Source organism: Otolemur garnettii, unplaced genomic scaffold (assembly GCF_000181295.1).
Source record: "Otolemur garnettii isolate 467f Iridium unplaced genomic scaffold, OtoGar3 scaffold00070, whole genome shotgun sequence".
Classification (NCBI taxonomy): domain Eukaryota; kingdom Metazoa; phylum Chordata; class Mammalia; order Primates; family Galagidae; genus Otolemur; species Otolemur garnettii.
Genome location: NW_003852465.1, coordinates 9,340,734 through 9,354,328, shown reverse-complemented (window position 1 = coordinate 9,354,328; position 13,595 = coordinate 9,340,734). Strand labels below are relative to the sequence as shown.

Here is a 13,595-nt window from a genome sequence, read left to right as displayed (position 1 = left end):
AGACTGCCTGAGCTAGAGAGCGAGACTCCTGCCTCTAAAAATAGCCGGTGTTGTAGTGGGAGTCTGTAATCTCAGGTACTTGGGAGGCTGAGGCAAGAGAATCTCTTGAGCCCAGGAATCTGAGGTTGCGGTGAGTTATGACACACTGCATCGGTGACAAAGTGAGGCTCTGTCTCAAAAAAAAAAAAAAAAATCCTGTCTCCTCAAAAAAGCACAAAATTGTGCTGGGTATGGTTGCTCACACCTGTAATCCTAGCACTCTGGGAGGCTGAGGTGGGTGGATTGCCTGAGCTCATAGGTTCAAGACCAGTCTGAGCAAGAGCGAGACCCTCTCTCTAAAACTAGCCAGGTGTAGTGGCAGGCGCCTGTAGTCCCATCTACTCGGGAGGCTGAGGCAAGAGGGTTCAACAAAGTTTGAGGTTGCTGTGAGCTATGAAGCCACAGAACTCTACCGAAAACGACAAAGTGAGACTTTGTCTCAAAACAAACAAAACAACCATAAAGTGAATGGCACGTAGTAGGAGGTTAGCTAATGTTTGACTCAGCTCACCTTACCAATGATCCCCTGTGGGAATTTCCTCACAAGTGTCAGGACGTTTCTGTAGTCCTCTATGCAGTTTACTTTAGTTATGTTCCAGTACAAACGAGACATTCCACAAAAATGACTGAGTGAAAACTCCTGGCGACTAGGAGGCAGAGGGTGGGGAGCCCCCCAACACAAACTCACAGAAAATGCTACTGTGGACCGACCTTGGGTTATTGAGCTGTGGTACCTTTCAGGACCGCTATGGTGCGCTCACATCCTGCCTGGCTGGCTTGATCCAAGTGGTTCATTTAACCAAGGTCAACCTGAAGTCTCAGCCGCTATTAAAATCGAGGAACGGTCACTTCTCAACAGCAGGAGATAAGAGGGACAGTTGCTTAGTTTTAGAACAAGCGTCTGTAGGCCCAAAAGATCCCGCCTCCTTCCATGTGGCAAGCCTATCAGCGTTCCGCCAATGATGAGTGGCAACCCTTCATGGACCAATGAATTACGCTCCCTGGAAGTAACCCGCCCACCCCTTGTGGCGTCACTTGGTCGCTTAAAAAGGTGGAACCAGCCTCTTGCTTTCTCCTAGCGAGCTAGATAGCTGAAGTTTGCGTTGAAACGTGACCGTGGCCTGACCTTAAAGGGGAGGGAGCAAAGGTGGGGGCCGGAGCCCTTTAAATCTAAGCGGGGTTGTGCCTGCCCCTTTAAGGGTGGGGCTTCCCGACGACTGAATCTGAGCCCCAGATTAGCCCGAGTTTCCGTCGCAGGCAGCGAGGAAAGCTCCTTGGCTGGGTCCGGGTGCTTGGCGGCGGCGGCTTCATCCCCGCTCGTCCTCCCCGGGCCCAGAGACACCCCCGCTCCAGTCATGCTGAGCAGAGTATGGAAGCAGCTGATTACGAAGTGCTATCCGTGCGAGAACAGCTATTCCACGAGAGGGTCCGCGAGTGCATCGTGAGTGCTGGACCCGGTCAGGAAGGGGGATGACCTAGGCGGGGTGAAGCGCGGGTGTTGGGGGAAGAGGTAGAAGTTCAGGTGGTAGCCCATCTGGGCTCAGAGCGCCGTCAGACCCTGCTTGGACCAGGGGCGGGCAACGAAGGCCTTGGGCCAGACAGAAGGGCGGGTGCCCAGCTGGCGAGCCCCTAGATCGGATCAGCTGGGTCCTTGTGCGATAAACAAAGCCGGTCGATTTCCGTTCCTCCCCTACATGCCCCTCCCCCCGCCCTTCCTCCGATCCCCTACCCCCGCGGGTGTTCTGGCGGTGGGTCTTCGTGTGTCTGATAGTCTAGTGAGCCTGCCTATCTTCGTCTGATAGTTGAAGGATGAGTTTGCTTCGAGGCGGGTTGATTTGGGTTTCCCCCATAAATTGGATTGAGGGCAAACCCATATGATGTTGAGCAGGGAGACATCGTCACGCTGAGCTAGATGCCAGGAAAAAACCTGGGAGGTAGTGATGGCAGAGGGGGAGGAACCGAAGGACTTGGTGGGTTGTCTCTTACCTTTGGAAGGAAGAACTCTTGCTGGGATGGATTCTAAACTGTAGAGATGAGGAACAACCAAGGTTCCCCTCCCCCCCGCCCTTTTTTTCTCTTATTGGTGTTTGTTTGAAACTCTGCAAGACTTCCCAGCCATTTAGAGATTTCCCCCGTGAGTGGTCCCTCTGTGCTCCAGAGGGCACCTGGCTGTTGTTGCTTACTGCTTCACTGCTACCTAAAGCAGCTGCTGAATCTGCCCCACAGCAATGGCACTGCATTGTGTGCAGTGGAGCCTAGGGGGTCTTAGCGTCCTCAGGCCTGCTCAGAATTCCCATCTCTCTCCTTTCTCTATTTCTTTCCCCAGAGATCCCCAGGGTAGCCCTCATCTCCAAATACTAAATAGAAAGGGAACTGTTTTCAAGAATTAGAAATGAGCCAGGTGTTGTGGCGGCGGCCTGTAGCCCCAGTTACTCGGGAGGCTGAGGCAAGAGAATCGCCTAAGCCCAGGAGTTGGAGGTTGCTGTGAGCTGTGACGCCACATCACTCTACCGAGGGCAACAAAGTGAGACTCATTTTGTTGCCCTCGGTAGAGTAATGTGGCATCACAGCTCGCAGTAACCTCCAACTCCTGGGCTTACGGGATTCTCTTGCCTCAGCCTCCCAAATAGCTGGGACTACAGGCGACTGCCACAACACCCGGCTATTTTTTTTTTGAGACAGAGCCTCAAGCTGTCCCCCTGGGTAGAGTGCTGTGGCATCACAGCTCACAGCAATCTCCAACTCCTGGGCTTAAGCGCGTCTCCTGCCTCAGCCTTCCAAGTAGCTGGGACCACAGGCACCCACCACAATGCCTGGCTATTTTTTTTTTTCTTTTTGGTTGCAGCCGTCATTGTTGTTTGGCAGGCCGGGCTGGATTCGAACCTGCTACCTTAGGTGTATGTGACTGGTGCCTTAGCCACTTGAGCCACAGGTGCTGAGCCACCCGGCTATTTTTTGTTGCAGTTTGGGGGTTTAAACCCACCACCTTTGGCATATGGGGCCAATGCCCTAGCCACTGAGCCACAAGCACCGGCCCAAGAGTTAGAAATGTGTTAATGAGTGGAGTAACCCACTGATGGAACTGTCCTTCATGTTTCTCAGGTTGGGCTCTAGCTGGCCCTGAGCAGCCTCAGATTGGAGGGTAGAGTGAGCCAGGACTTAGCTAGGTCTGCCCTTATTGATGCAGACTGGAAAGTATACTGGTCCATGTGTGGAACTCCAGTAGAAGTCTGCTTTCAGGAAGCCTTCCTTGCATGTTCCTGTGTGGATAGTCCCATGTGGTGGGGTTGGGCATATTGTGGAGGCACACCCAGGCCTTGAGACAGTGTAGGGCCAGAAGCCCACATTCCTAGAGAACTGGAGGGCTAAGACCTTGGATAGATGCAGCCTCTTGAATGTCTCCCCCATCCTTAATCCTATTTAGCTGAAGACATCAGTGCTGGCCAAGGGCAGACTGAAGGCTTCTGGTGCCTCCCCCACCTGGCTTCCATCTAGACTGGCTAGGGAACAACCTAACCTCCTCTGGAGCTGTGTGGAACTCCAGTCTGACCTTTTGAGCCCTCCCTGCTTCCTAGCGATTACGCAAGAACACTAGACTGTAAAAATCCTGCAGCTGCAGTTTCTGTGGCTCCTTCTAGTCTGCTTCCCTACTATCGAAAGCTACAACTTTGTCCAAGACTCTGGGCTTCTGGCTTCTTCCATCCTTGTCTACATAGCTGTCTGTAGATTCTCTATGGCATTAGCTCATCTTGGGGATTGGAAAATCCTTTAGATTGATCCTGTCTTGACCTATCTCAGACACTATAACATCTCTTCCTGAGACTCTCTGGTCTTGATCCCTTCCTCTGTAATAGTAGCTTACTTGCAGTGGAGTAGAGGTCTGTCTATGTGCAGAATAACCTGGCCAAGTTCTGCTATAACTGGCAGTTGGAGGTCTAGCCACTCGAGGGTGTGGGATAGGGCCTGAGAGATCTAGATCTGGAGTTGGAAGTCTCTTAAGGTAGGTTCCAAGGATGGACTGCTTTTGTTTATTTGTTTGCTCATTTATTTATTTATTTATTTTTGAGACAGAGTCTTACCTTGTCACCCTGGGTAGATTGCCATGGCACCATAGCTCACAGCAACCTCAAACTCTTGAGTTCAAGAGATCCTCTGCCTTAGTTTTCCATCTTTTAGTAGAGACAGGGTCTGTCTCTTGCTCAGGCTGGTCTCGAACCTGTGAGCTCAGGCATTCCACCCATCTCAGCCTCCCAGAGTGCTAGGATTACAAGTGTGAGCCACCATACCTGGCACAATTTTGTGCTTTTTTGAGGAGATGGGATTTTTTTTTTTTTTTTTGAGACGAGTCTCAAGCTGTCACCCTGGGTAGAGTGCTTTGACATCATAGCTCATAGCAACCTCAAACTCTTGGGTTTAAGAGATCCTCTGCCTCAGTTTTTCATTTTTAGTAGAGACAGGATCTCACTCTTGCTCAGGCTGGCCTCAAACTCATGAGCTTAAGCAATCTGCCTGCCTCGGCTTCCCAGGGTACTAGGTGAGAGCCAATGCACCTGCCCCAATGAACTGTCTTTAAAGTGGCTGATACTGGCTCTAGAAACTTTGTAGATAGTTGGCTCCAACTAAAGTCTACTCTTAGGGGCTCCAACTAAAGTCTACTCTTAGTCTAAGGATTAAATGAAGCTTTGGTTTGGCCCAGAACAGACCTGATCTTTCATGGCCCCTGAATAAACATAAAGTAGAAATTCTGACTTGGTCTAGGAACATGATTCCTACTTTATTCTCTCCTAGAGCTTGAGTCAAGGCAGCAGTATGGGTGGCAGGGGGAGGAGATGGGGTAGTGTGCCCAGGAAATTGCAGACATCTTCCTCCCCTCAAACCTGCTTCCTTTTCCAATAATGTGCTCAGAGTAAATTTCCTTTGTTTCTGTGGTCTATTTTAGGAATTTTTTTCTGCTCATTTACCAACCAAGGTTGGGCTGAAGCTATTTTCTCCCAGGAAAGTGCTTGGAGGGCTGGGCATAGTGCTGTTTCCCCAGGTGCATGGAGCAGTCCCTGTCTGGTCCTTTCACAAGGCTCCTGAGACCCTGACTAGAAGGAATTATTGGAGAGAAACAGATAGCCTTGTTTTGGGGAAGTGATCCAATAGAATTAACAGAGAGGCCCTTGGGGCTGTGGTGCTGGGGATCAGAGCTCATCTCAGCTCATATTCTGCCACAGATCTCAACCCTTCTGTTTGCAACCCTCTACATCCTCTGCCACATCTTCCTGACCCACTTCAAGAAGCCTGCTGAGTTCATCACAGGTACTGTGACGTCCCTCCCTTCTGCTAGAGTTCCTGTTGCCATGGGGCCAGTGTCAGGGGAATGGGCTTAAGGTGCCTGCTGGGAAAGGAAAGGTGGCTGTACTGGACTATTCTGGAGTCTTTGCATCGTCAGCCTCCTGCTCCCGGGAGCAGGTAGCATAGTGGAAAGTAGACAGAAATGTCTATTGGGTAAGTTATGTAACTTTCTCAGTCCTCAGTCTCATTGTGCAAAATGGGCATTATGGTGTCTACCTAGTCCCCTGTGTGGACCAGATCAGATGGTTAATGTGAAAGCTCTTTGTGAACCTGAAATGGCCAACTGCAGGGCAAATGTCATTAGAGACATGGGCTCTGTCTTCTCTCCTAGTGCTCCCATAGCTGGGACCAGAGACTTCCCTGATCACTGAGGCCCCGGGACCTGGTGATGGTGCCCTTTCTCTTTATAGAAAGCCTAAATATGCTCAGATTAGATCTATCCTGCTTGTAGACATGGTGTGATTGAAGGGGGACAGGGATTACCCCAGTTCCTAGCCCCACACTGTCCAAAACATCCTGTTCTGGCTCCAGCCTTCTTTCCTCTCAGGGTGGCTTGAAGAGCCCCCATCTAACAAGGCAGCTACCCTAGTGTAATTCCTCTAGGGACCTTCTCTGTGAATCTCCCCTTCCCCTTTCCTCTTTTTCCTTTCCTGCATCCAGTCACTTGTATATCCAACCTCAGAGACCAGTTGTTGATTGTATTTTGAGTTTACAAAGACCTGTGATGGGAGAGATGTTGGGGGAGGGAGAGAAGTACAGGAATTTCTGGCCTACACTCTTTCCACTGGGGGCCACTGATCTTTAGGTACCATCTTGGCTGGAGAACAGGTTGTGGAATTCATAGTGTGAAGTCTCCCAGAGCCTCCTGCTCAACTCTGCCTCCTTTCAGGGGCTATGGAGGGGTTAGGGGGCTTTGTGTAACAGGTGGCTTCCAGAGCTGCCCACTGATATGCTACTTTGTTCTTCATACCTCTGTCTCTTTTAGTGGATGATGAAGATGCCACAGTCAACAAGATTGCGTAAGTGTCACTGCCTCAGCACCTGACACCAGTGGTAGTTAGGAGATAGGATCTAGGGGAGGCCTCTGGAGCTGAAGGGAAAAAGGAGGTCTCAGTGAGGAGAGAGTTTCTGCTTCCACCCCATTTACAGCTTCTTCCGGCTTTACCTCACCCTGAGGACGCTCAGAAAAGCTGTTGTTCCTGTCTCCCTGGTTAGGCCAGGAGCTTCGGGGAGCCTCATAGCCAGGAACTGTCAGCTGGGGCCTGAGTCACCAGAAATGGCTCTAGCTTGGCTTTACCTCCCAGTGGCTAGTGGAGAAGGAGTGGAGTAGGAGTATAGACTGATGGAAACAGAGCCAGGCATGGGGATGGGAGGACCCCTGAGGGTGGGCATGCTTGGTTCTGAGAGGAAGGTCTTTTATCCAAGGCAGCTATTATTTACTAATGCATACAAACAAAAATAGAGAGATGACCCCTCTGGGTCAACAAATTAGAAGGCAGCCCTCTGCCCATTATGGACATAAAAGTGTCCCTTCTTTTCAGCTTTTACAGTCCAGGGCACAGGCATTGGTTATGAAGCTAGGTTTTAGCTCCCCCTGTCTTCCTTTGCCCTCATGCCTTTGTGAAGGGCATAGCCATATGCGAGTAGGGATGTGACCCTACTCTTATCCAGGCTGAGGGAAGCAAGTTTAGAAGTCCAAATCCCTGAGTAGAGAAGATGAGCTGGGCCCCTTAGCTTTGGCATCGTGCCTGGCACACCCTTTAGGCATATACAAGACCACATTCCTGGGGTCACCTGGGCAAGTGTCATGGCAGATGACCAGATTACCATGAATGCCTGAGGTTGTGCCCATCCCATATTTCAGGTTGCCCTGGAGGTAAAGAGGTAGAGTGTGGCAGCAGTGGGCAGATCCCCAGCTATACAGCTCCTTCCCTAGGTCAGTCACTATTACAGCAGGTTCTAGAAGCCACTCGTGCCCTCGGAGACAAATGGTGCTTCCTGGACATAGGACAGTGAATGCTAAGCTAAGCAGGGGCACTCTCCCCTTCCCTGTCCAGGCTCGAGCTGTGCACCTTTACCCTGGCGGTTGCCCTGGGTGCTGTCCTGCTCCTGCCTTTCTCCATCATCAGCAACGAGGTGCTGCTCTCACTGCCTCGGAACTATTACATCCAGTGGCTCAACGGCTCCCTCATCCATGGTGCGTGGCTCCTGGTTGCAGCTTGGGGTGGGGATGGTGAGCACATGGAATCAGGCAGGCCCAAGCAGCCTTGGGCTAATCCCTCCCCACTTCCTCACTACAGGGTTAGTCCTCTGTGGGTTGCAGCCCTTTTACTGACCACCTCTTCTCTGTTTTTGCTTCAGGCCTCTGGAACCTCGTTTTTCTCTTCTCTAACCTGTCCGTCATCTTCCTTATGCCCTTTGCATACTTCTTCACCGAGTCTGAGGGCTTTGCTGGCTCCAGAAAGGTGAGTAGGGAATATATATATCCAGGCAGGATTCCACATAAATGGTCCAACTGAAGAGACTTTATATAGAGACTATTTGCAGAGGTATGGTCAGTTAAGGGAACAAGGAGTTTGAGGCTCTAGTGACAATAATAAGTCATTACCACCCCCTGGCCTGTGGGGGGAAATGGAGGAAACAGTCCCTGGGACCCACCAGTAGCTGGAGCTGGGAATGTGAGGCTGCCCGGCAGAGGAGTTGTTGCTGTCTTAGTGTCATAGCCACCAGCACAATCATGGGGCCAAGGGTAGGAGGAAATGTAGGAAGGAAACTTCCCACCTTCTACTTTCCTGCTGGTCCTTCCCTTTAGGAAAGCTTAACAGGAAACAGGAGGGCAAAGAGCTTAGGTGGTGCAGACCTCAGAGGTCAGCCTCTTGGGGCAGATAAGGTTGAAGAATGGATCTGGGGAAGGGAGTTGCTGATGAAGAATACCTAGTATGTGGGATAGCCACAGCTGGGGGAGGGGAGGACAGAACAACTTAGCAGAACAAGAAACCCCCTCTTCCGTCTCCTGAATCCAGAACTCTCTGGTTCCCCTAGCCTAATTGCTATCGCCAGTGTTTCTTTCCCCACCCTCACTGTCCTGATGTTGGCCCTCTTCTCCCCTTTATCTGTTTCTTCCTCCGGTAGGGTGTCCTGGGCCGGGTCTATGAGACAGTGGTGATGTTGATGCTCCTTACTCTGCTGGTGCTAGGCATGGTGTGGGTGGCATCAGCCATTGTGGACAACAACAAAGCAAGCAGGGAGTCACTCTATGGTAAGAGGCCCAGTTTCTTTCCCTTCTCCCATGTCCCCTTGCCTAGAACAACTAAATATATCCTTGTAAAGTGGAGAAGGTTAGGCCTCTCTCCTTCTGACTGAAAATTCAAACTGAGGGACTTTTGGCCAAATCTAGCCCACAAAAATGTTCCACTGGGGCCATGCAATGATTAAAAAAATATATAATTCAGGCAGCACCCGTAGCTCAGTGGGTAGGGCACCAGCCACATACACAGAGGCTGGTGGGTTCAAACCCAGCCCAGGCCAGCTAAAACACCAATGGCAACTGCAACAACAACAACAACAACAAAAAATAGCCAGGCATTGTAGTGGGTGCCTGTAGTCCAGCTACATGGGAGGCTGAGGCAAGAGAATCACTTAAACCCAAGAATTTGAGGTTGCTGTGAGCTGTGACACCACAGCACGCTACCCAGGGTGATAGCTTGAGACTCTTATCTCAAAAAAAAAAATTTTATATATATATATATATATGAATGATTAGTTACAAACATTTTTAGAATTGGGAGAATTTCACATTACTATCTAGATATCTGGCTTTGGTTTGGTTGACAAGGGAAAGAATCTGGTTATAGCAGTCCTAGTAACTGGGGCAAAATAGCAGTTATGCCCGTTAGTTAGGGCTCAAAATCTCCAGTTTATTGTAGTCCCTGTCATTCCCTCTTCTCCCAGTGCTGGCCAGTTTTCCTAACCCATGGAGACTTTTTTTTTTTTTTGGAGACAGAGTCTCACTGTCTCATTTTGTTGCCCTCAGTAGACTGCCCTGGTGTCATAGCTCACAGCAACCTCAAACTCTTGGGCTCAAGTGATCCTCTTGCCTCAGTCTCCCGAGTAGCTGGGACTACAGTCACCTGCCACAGTGCCCTGCTATTTTTAGAGACAAGGTCTTGCTCTTATTCAGGCTGGTCTCGAACTCATAAGCTCAAGCAATCCACCCACCTCAGCCTTCCAGAGTGCTGGGATTATAGGCGTGAGCCACTGTGCCTGGCTCACAGAGGCTTTTGTATTGTGTCCTATCTAGACCCTTAGGCCTGTTGGCCCCCAGTAAGCAAGAGGAAAGAGACAAACTGACATGCTTTTTTTTTTTACCGTCAGACTTCTGGGAGTACTACCTCCCCTACCTCTACTCATGCATCTCTTTCCTAGGAGTCCTGCTGCTCCTGGGTGAGTGTGTAAGGGTCTGAGAGAGAATGGTTAGGATCCTTGGGCTGAGCAACCAGACTGGAAGGAGAGAGAATAGAGGGATGGGTAAGGGGAGGAGTGGAGAGAAGGGTCTGGTAAGTGACTGGCTCTTGTTCCCACAGTATGTACTCCATTAGGCCTTGCCCGCATGTTCTCGGTCACTGGGAAGCTTCTGGTCAAGCCCCGGGTATGTAGTTTTCTTTGCCCTTTGATCCTGTGGGGTGAGTTTTCTGTAAAGCTGGAGATAAACAATGAAACAACCCTAGAGTTGCATAGTACACAACTTGAAGAGGGCTGCAGCTTTTGTTGCTTCCGTGTTCTTTACCCCTATCATCTGGAGCTGCTCAACAGTCATACAAGGCAGAACACAAGGCAATTGGAGGGACTGAACAAAGCTGCTGGCCACAGAGTAGTGGATGGGGGTTAAGGGAAGCCAGGGGCTCCCTGATAGTCAGTCCCTCCCTTTCCCTTGCCCCAGCTGCTAGAAGACCTGGAGGAGCAGCTGTATTGCTCGGCCTTTGAGGAGGCAGCTCTGACCCGCAGGATCTGTAGTGAGTTGCAGTCTTCCCAGGAAGGGTAGTGCGGTTGGCCGGGGCAGGGACTATAGGACAGGGGGGCGCAGTCACCATCTTCTCTGCCCTCAGATCCCACCTCCTGCTGGCTGCCTTTAGACATGGAGCTGCTGCACAGACAGGTCCTGGCCCTGCAGACACAGAGGGTCTTGCTGGGTATGTGGGCTGGTAGGGAGTGGGAGGTCTTCCCAAGGAGAGCAGCCAGCCCCTTGTTCTAGGCATTTGCTAACAGCCTCTCATCCCTACACAGAGAAGCGGCAGAAGGCTTCAGCCTGGCAGCGGAACCTGGGCTACCCCCTGGCCATGCTCTGCTTGCTGCTGCTGACAGTGGGTATACCTGCCTTAGTAGGGGTGGGGAGTGGGCCTTGTAGTGCTTTAGCGCTTCTCAAGGAGGAGGAAGGAGGTGCAGGAGACCTGGTGATGATTAGTTAATAGTAGTTGCCTCTCACTGAGTGCCTATTCTATGTCCTTTCCTATGCTGAGACCGTCAATGCCCATTTTGTAAATGATGAAACAGAGAAGTTAAGTAACTTGCTCAAAGTCACACAGAGCCATGAAGTAGTTATGCAGGTTTGCCCTATGATTAGAATAAGCATTGAAATCCAGTCCATTCTGCCACTCAGGAATGAGTTTTATCATTTGGAAGATTTGCAAGCCTTCTACCTGGAAAATGTGTATCTTTTATTTTTTATTTTTATTTTTTTTTTGAGACAGAGCCTTAAGCTATCCCCCTGGGTAGAGTGCTATGGCATCACAGCTCACAGCAACCTCCAACTCCTGGACTCAAGCGAGTCTCCTGCCTCTGCCTCCCAAGTAGTTGGAACCACAGGTGCCTGCCACAACACCCAGCTATTTTTTGGTTGCAGCCGTCATTGTTGTTTGGCAGGCCCGGGCTGGATTCGAACCCGCCACCTTAGGTATATGTGGCTGGCGCCTTAGCCACTTGAGCCACAGGCGCTGAGCCTCTTTTATTTTTTATTTAAAAGATTTTTTGGGGACAGAGTCTCACTGTGTCGCCCTCAGTAGAGTGCTGTGGTGTCACAGCTCACAGCAATCACAAACTCTTGGACTTAAGTGATTTTCTTGCCTCAGCCTCCCAAGTAGCTGGGACTACAGGTGCCTGCCACAGCGCCTGGCTATTTTTTTGTTGTTGCAATTGTCATTGTTCTTCTAGCAGGCCCAGGGTGGGTTTGAACCCACTAACCTCAGTGTATGTGGCCAGTGCCTTAACCACTGAGCTACAGGCACCACCCTGGAAGATGTATATCTTATAATAGCTTCAAAGGCACTCTTGCTAATAATGGCCTTGAGGAAGTCCCACACAGCTAACTAGAAGCAGAGCTAGACTTGGGAACTGAAAGTGTTAGACCAGAGTCCCTGCTCTTAACATTCAGCTCTGGGTCCAGCTGTGGGCTGAGGCAGAGATGACAGTCTGTGGTCTTGCCCCACACAGGGCCTGTCTGTGCTCATTGTGGCTGTCCATATCCTGGAGCTACTCATCGATGAGGCTGCCATGCCCCGAGGCATGCAGGTAATAGGTACCCCTCCAATAATATCCTTTGGAGAGGGCCTAGGCACAGCTAGGGAGGAGGGGCAGAAGCTAAGGACAAAGGGTGAGCTGGCTGCTGGGTGGTGCTGGTGGTGGGGAGTGTTCCATAGTGACAGTACTCCTCTCCTTAGGATGCCTCTTTGGGCCAGGTCTCCTTCTCCAAGCTGGGCTCCTTTGGTGCCGTCATTCAGGTTATACTCATCTTGTATCCTTCTGGAAATCCACCATTGCCTCTTCTCCAAACCTGTTTCCTGGGACTCTGGACAGAGCTCCTCTTTGACTATGCCTCCTCTGGGATTCTGGAGGGGGGTCATGGGAAAGGGGGCAAGTCTTCATCAACATTAGGTTCAGAAAGACGGAAAAGATGATTTTGAAAGTAGGGCTGGGAGAAAGGTCTGTTCCCCTGAAGGTGAGTATTAATCTTTGGGAGCTTGCCAGTTCTTCCCTAACCCAGTGGCAGTTACTTGATGGTGTCCTCAGTTGTGGGCTTCTATAGCTCTCCACTCTTTCGGAGCCTGCGGCCCAGATGGCATGACACAGCCATGACACAGGTATCTGGGAGAAAACAGGGAGCCTCCCAGGTGCATGGATGGCTAGTAAGTGCTGGCAGCTCTGCTACCTTTACCTCTCTTCTCCTGACTTCCACCTAGATAATTGGGAACTGTGTCTGTCTCCTGGTCCTAAGTTCAGCACTTCCTGTCTTCTCTCGAACCCTGGGTAAGTAGCAAAAGGAGATGGTAGGTAATTGGCTTCTTTCAAATATCTGTCTGCTCTCCCTAATTCCCACAACAAACTTAAGTAGGCATTGTTCCTATTATACAGATGGGGAAACTGAGGCTCTATAAAGTACCTACACTGAGTCTCAGAGTAGTATTGTTTCAAAGCTCATACTTTTATATTTGCTACATCCCAATACCTTTCCCATTTACTTCTTTTGCTGGGAGAACATCACTTTTCCCCAAACCTTCCTTCTGGGTGGATCATCTAACAGATGTGCTAATTTTTTTTTTTTTTTGAAACAGAGACTCACTCTGTTGCCCTGGATAGACTGCTGTGGCGTCATAGTTCACAGCAACCTCAGACTCCTGGACTCAAGCAAACCTCTTGCCTCAGCCTCCCCAGTAGTTGGGAATACCGGCACCCACCACAACAACTGCCTAGTTTTTCTATATGTATTTCTTTTTAGTTTTCTGTTTTTAGTAGAAATCTCTTGCTTAGGCTGGTCTGGAACTCCAGAACTCAAGCAATCCACCTCCCTTGGCCTCCCCCAGTGCTAGGGTTACAGGAGTGAGCCACTATGCCTGGTCTTATCTTCTGTTTTTTTTTAATTCTTTTTTATTTTTATTTTTATGTTTTTTGCAGTTTTTGGCCAGGGCTGGGTTTGAACCCACCATCTCTAGCATATAGGGCTGGCGCCCTACTCCTTTCAGCCACAGGTGCTGCCTGATCCTCTGTATTTTATAAATGATTTTGTATTATTATTTATTTATTTTTTGACTCAGACTCTCACTATATCGCCCTCAGTAGAGTGCTGTGGTATCACAGCTCATAGCAACCTCAAACTCTTGGGCTTAAGCAATTCTCTTGCCTCAGCCTCCCGAGTAGCTGGGACTACAGGCACCCACCACAATGCCCAG

General features: G+C 50.1%; 1 protein-coding gene across 1 annotated transcript in view; it reads left to right on the top strand.

The window, feature by feature from the left end:
* The first annotated feature begins 1,061 nt into the window (after positions 1-1,061).
* LMBR1L (limb development membrane protein 1 like) overlaps positions 1,062-13,595 on the top strand; it is a 14,973-nt gene continuing 2,439 nt past the window's right edge. Inside the window, exons 1-15 of the mRNA XM_003793603.2 lie at positions 1,062-1,480; positions 5,256-5,340; positions 6,362-6,395; positions 7,434-7,573; positions 7,738-7,841; positions 8,509-8,635; positions 9,751-9,819; positions 9,960-10,024; positions 10,316-10,388; positions 10,482-10,565; positions 10,660-10,736; positions 11,863-11,940; positions 12,090-12,163; positions 12,419-12,509; positions 12,609-12,675. Coding sequence (XP_003793651.1) covers positions 1,409-1,480; positions 5,256-5,340; positions 6,362-6,395; positions 7,434-7,573; positions 7,738-7,841; positions 8,509-8,635; positions 9,751-9,819; positions 9,960-10,024; positions 10,316-10,388; positions 10,482-10,565; positions 10,660-10,736; positions 11,863-11,940; positions 12,090-12,163; positions 12,419-12,509; positions 12,609-12,675 — 1,240 coding nt within the window. The 5' untranslated portion in view covers positions 1,062-1,408. The remainder of the gene's footprint in view (positions 1,481-5,255; positions 5,341-6,361; positions 6,396-7,433; positions 7,574-7,737; positions 7,842-8,508; positions 8,636-9,750; positions 9,820-9,959; positions 10,025-10,315; positions 10,389-10,481; positions 10,566-10,659; positions 10,737-11,862; positions 11,941-12,089; positions 12,164-12,418; positions 12,510-12,608; positions 12,676-13,595) is intronic.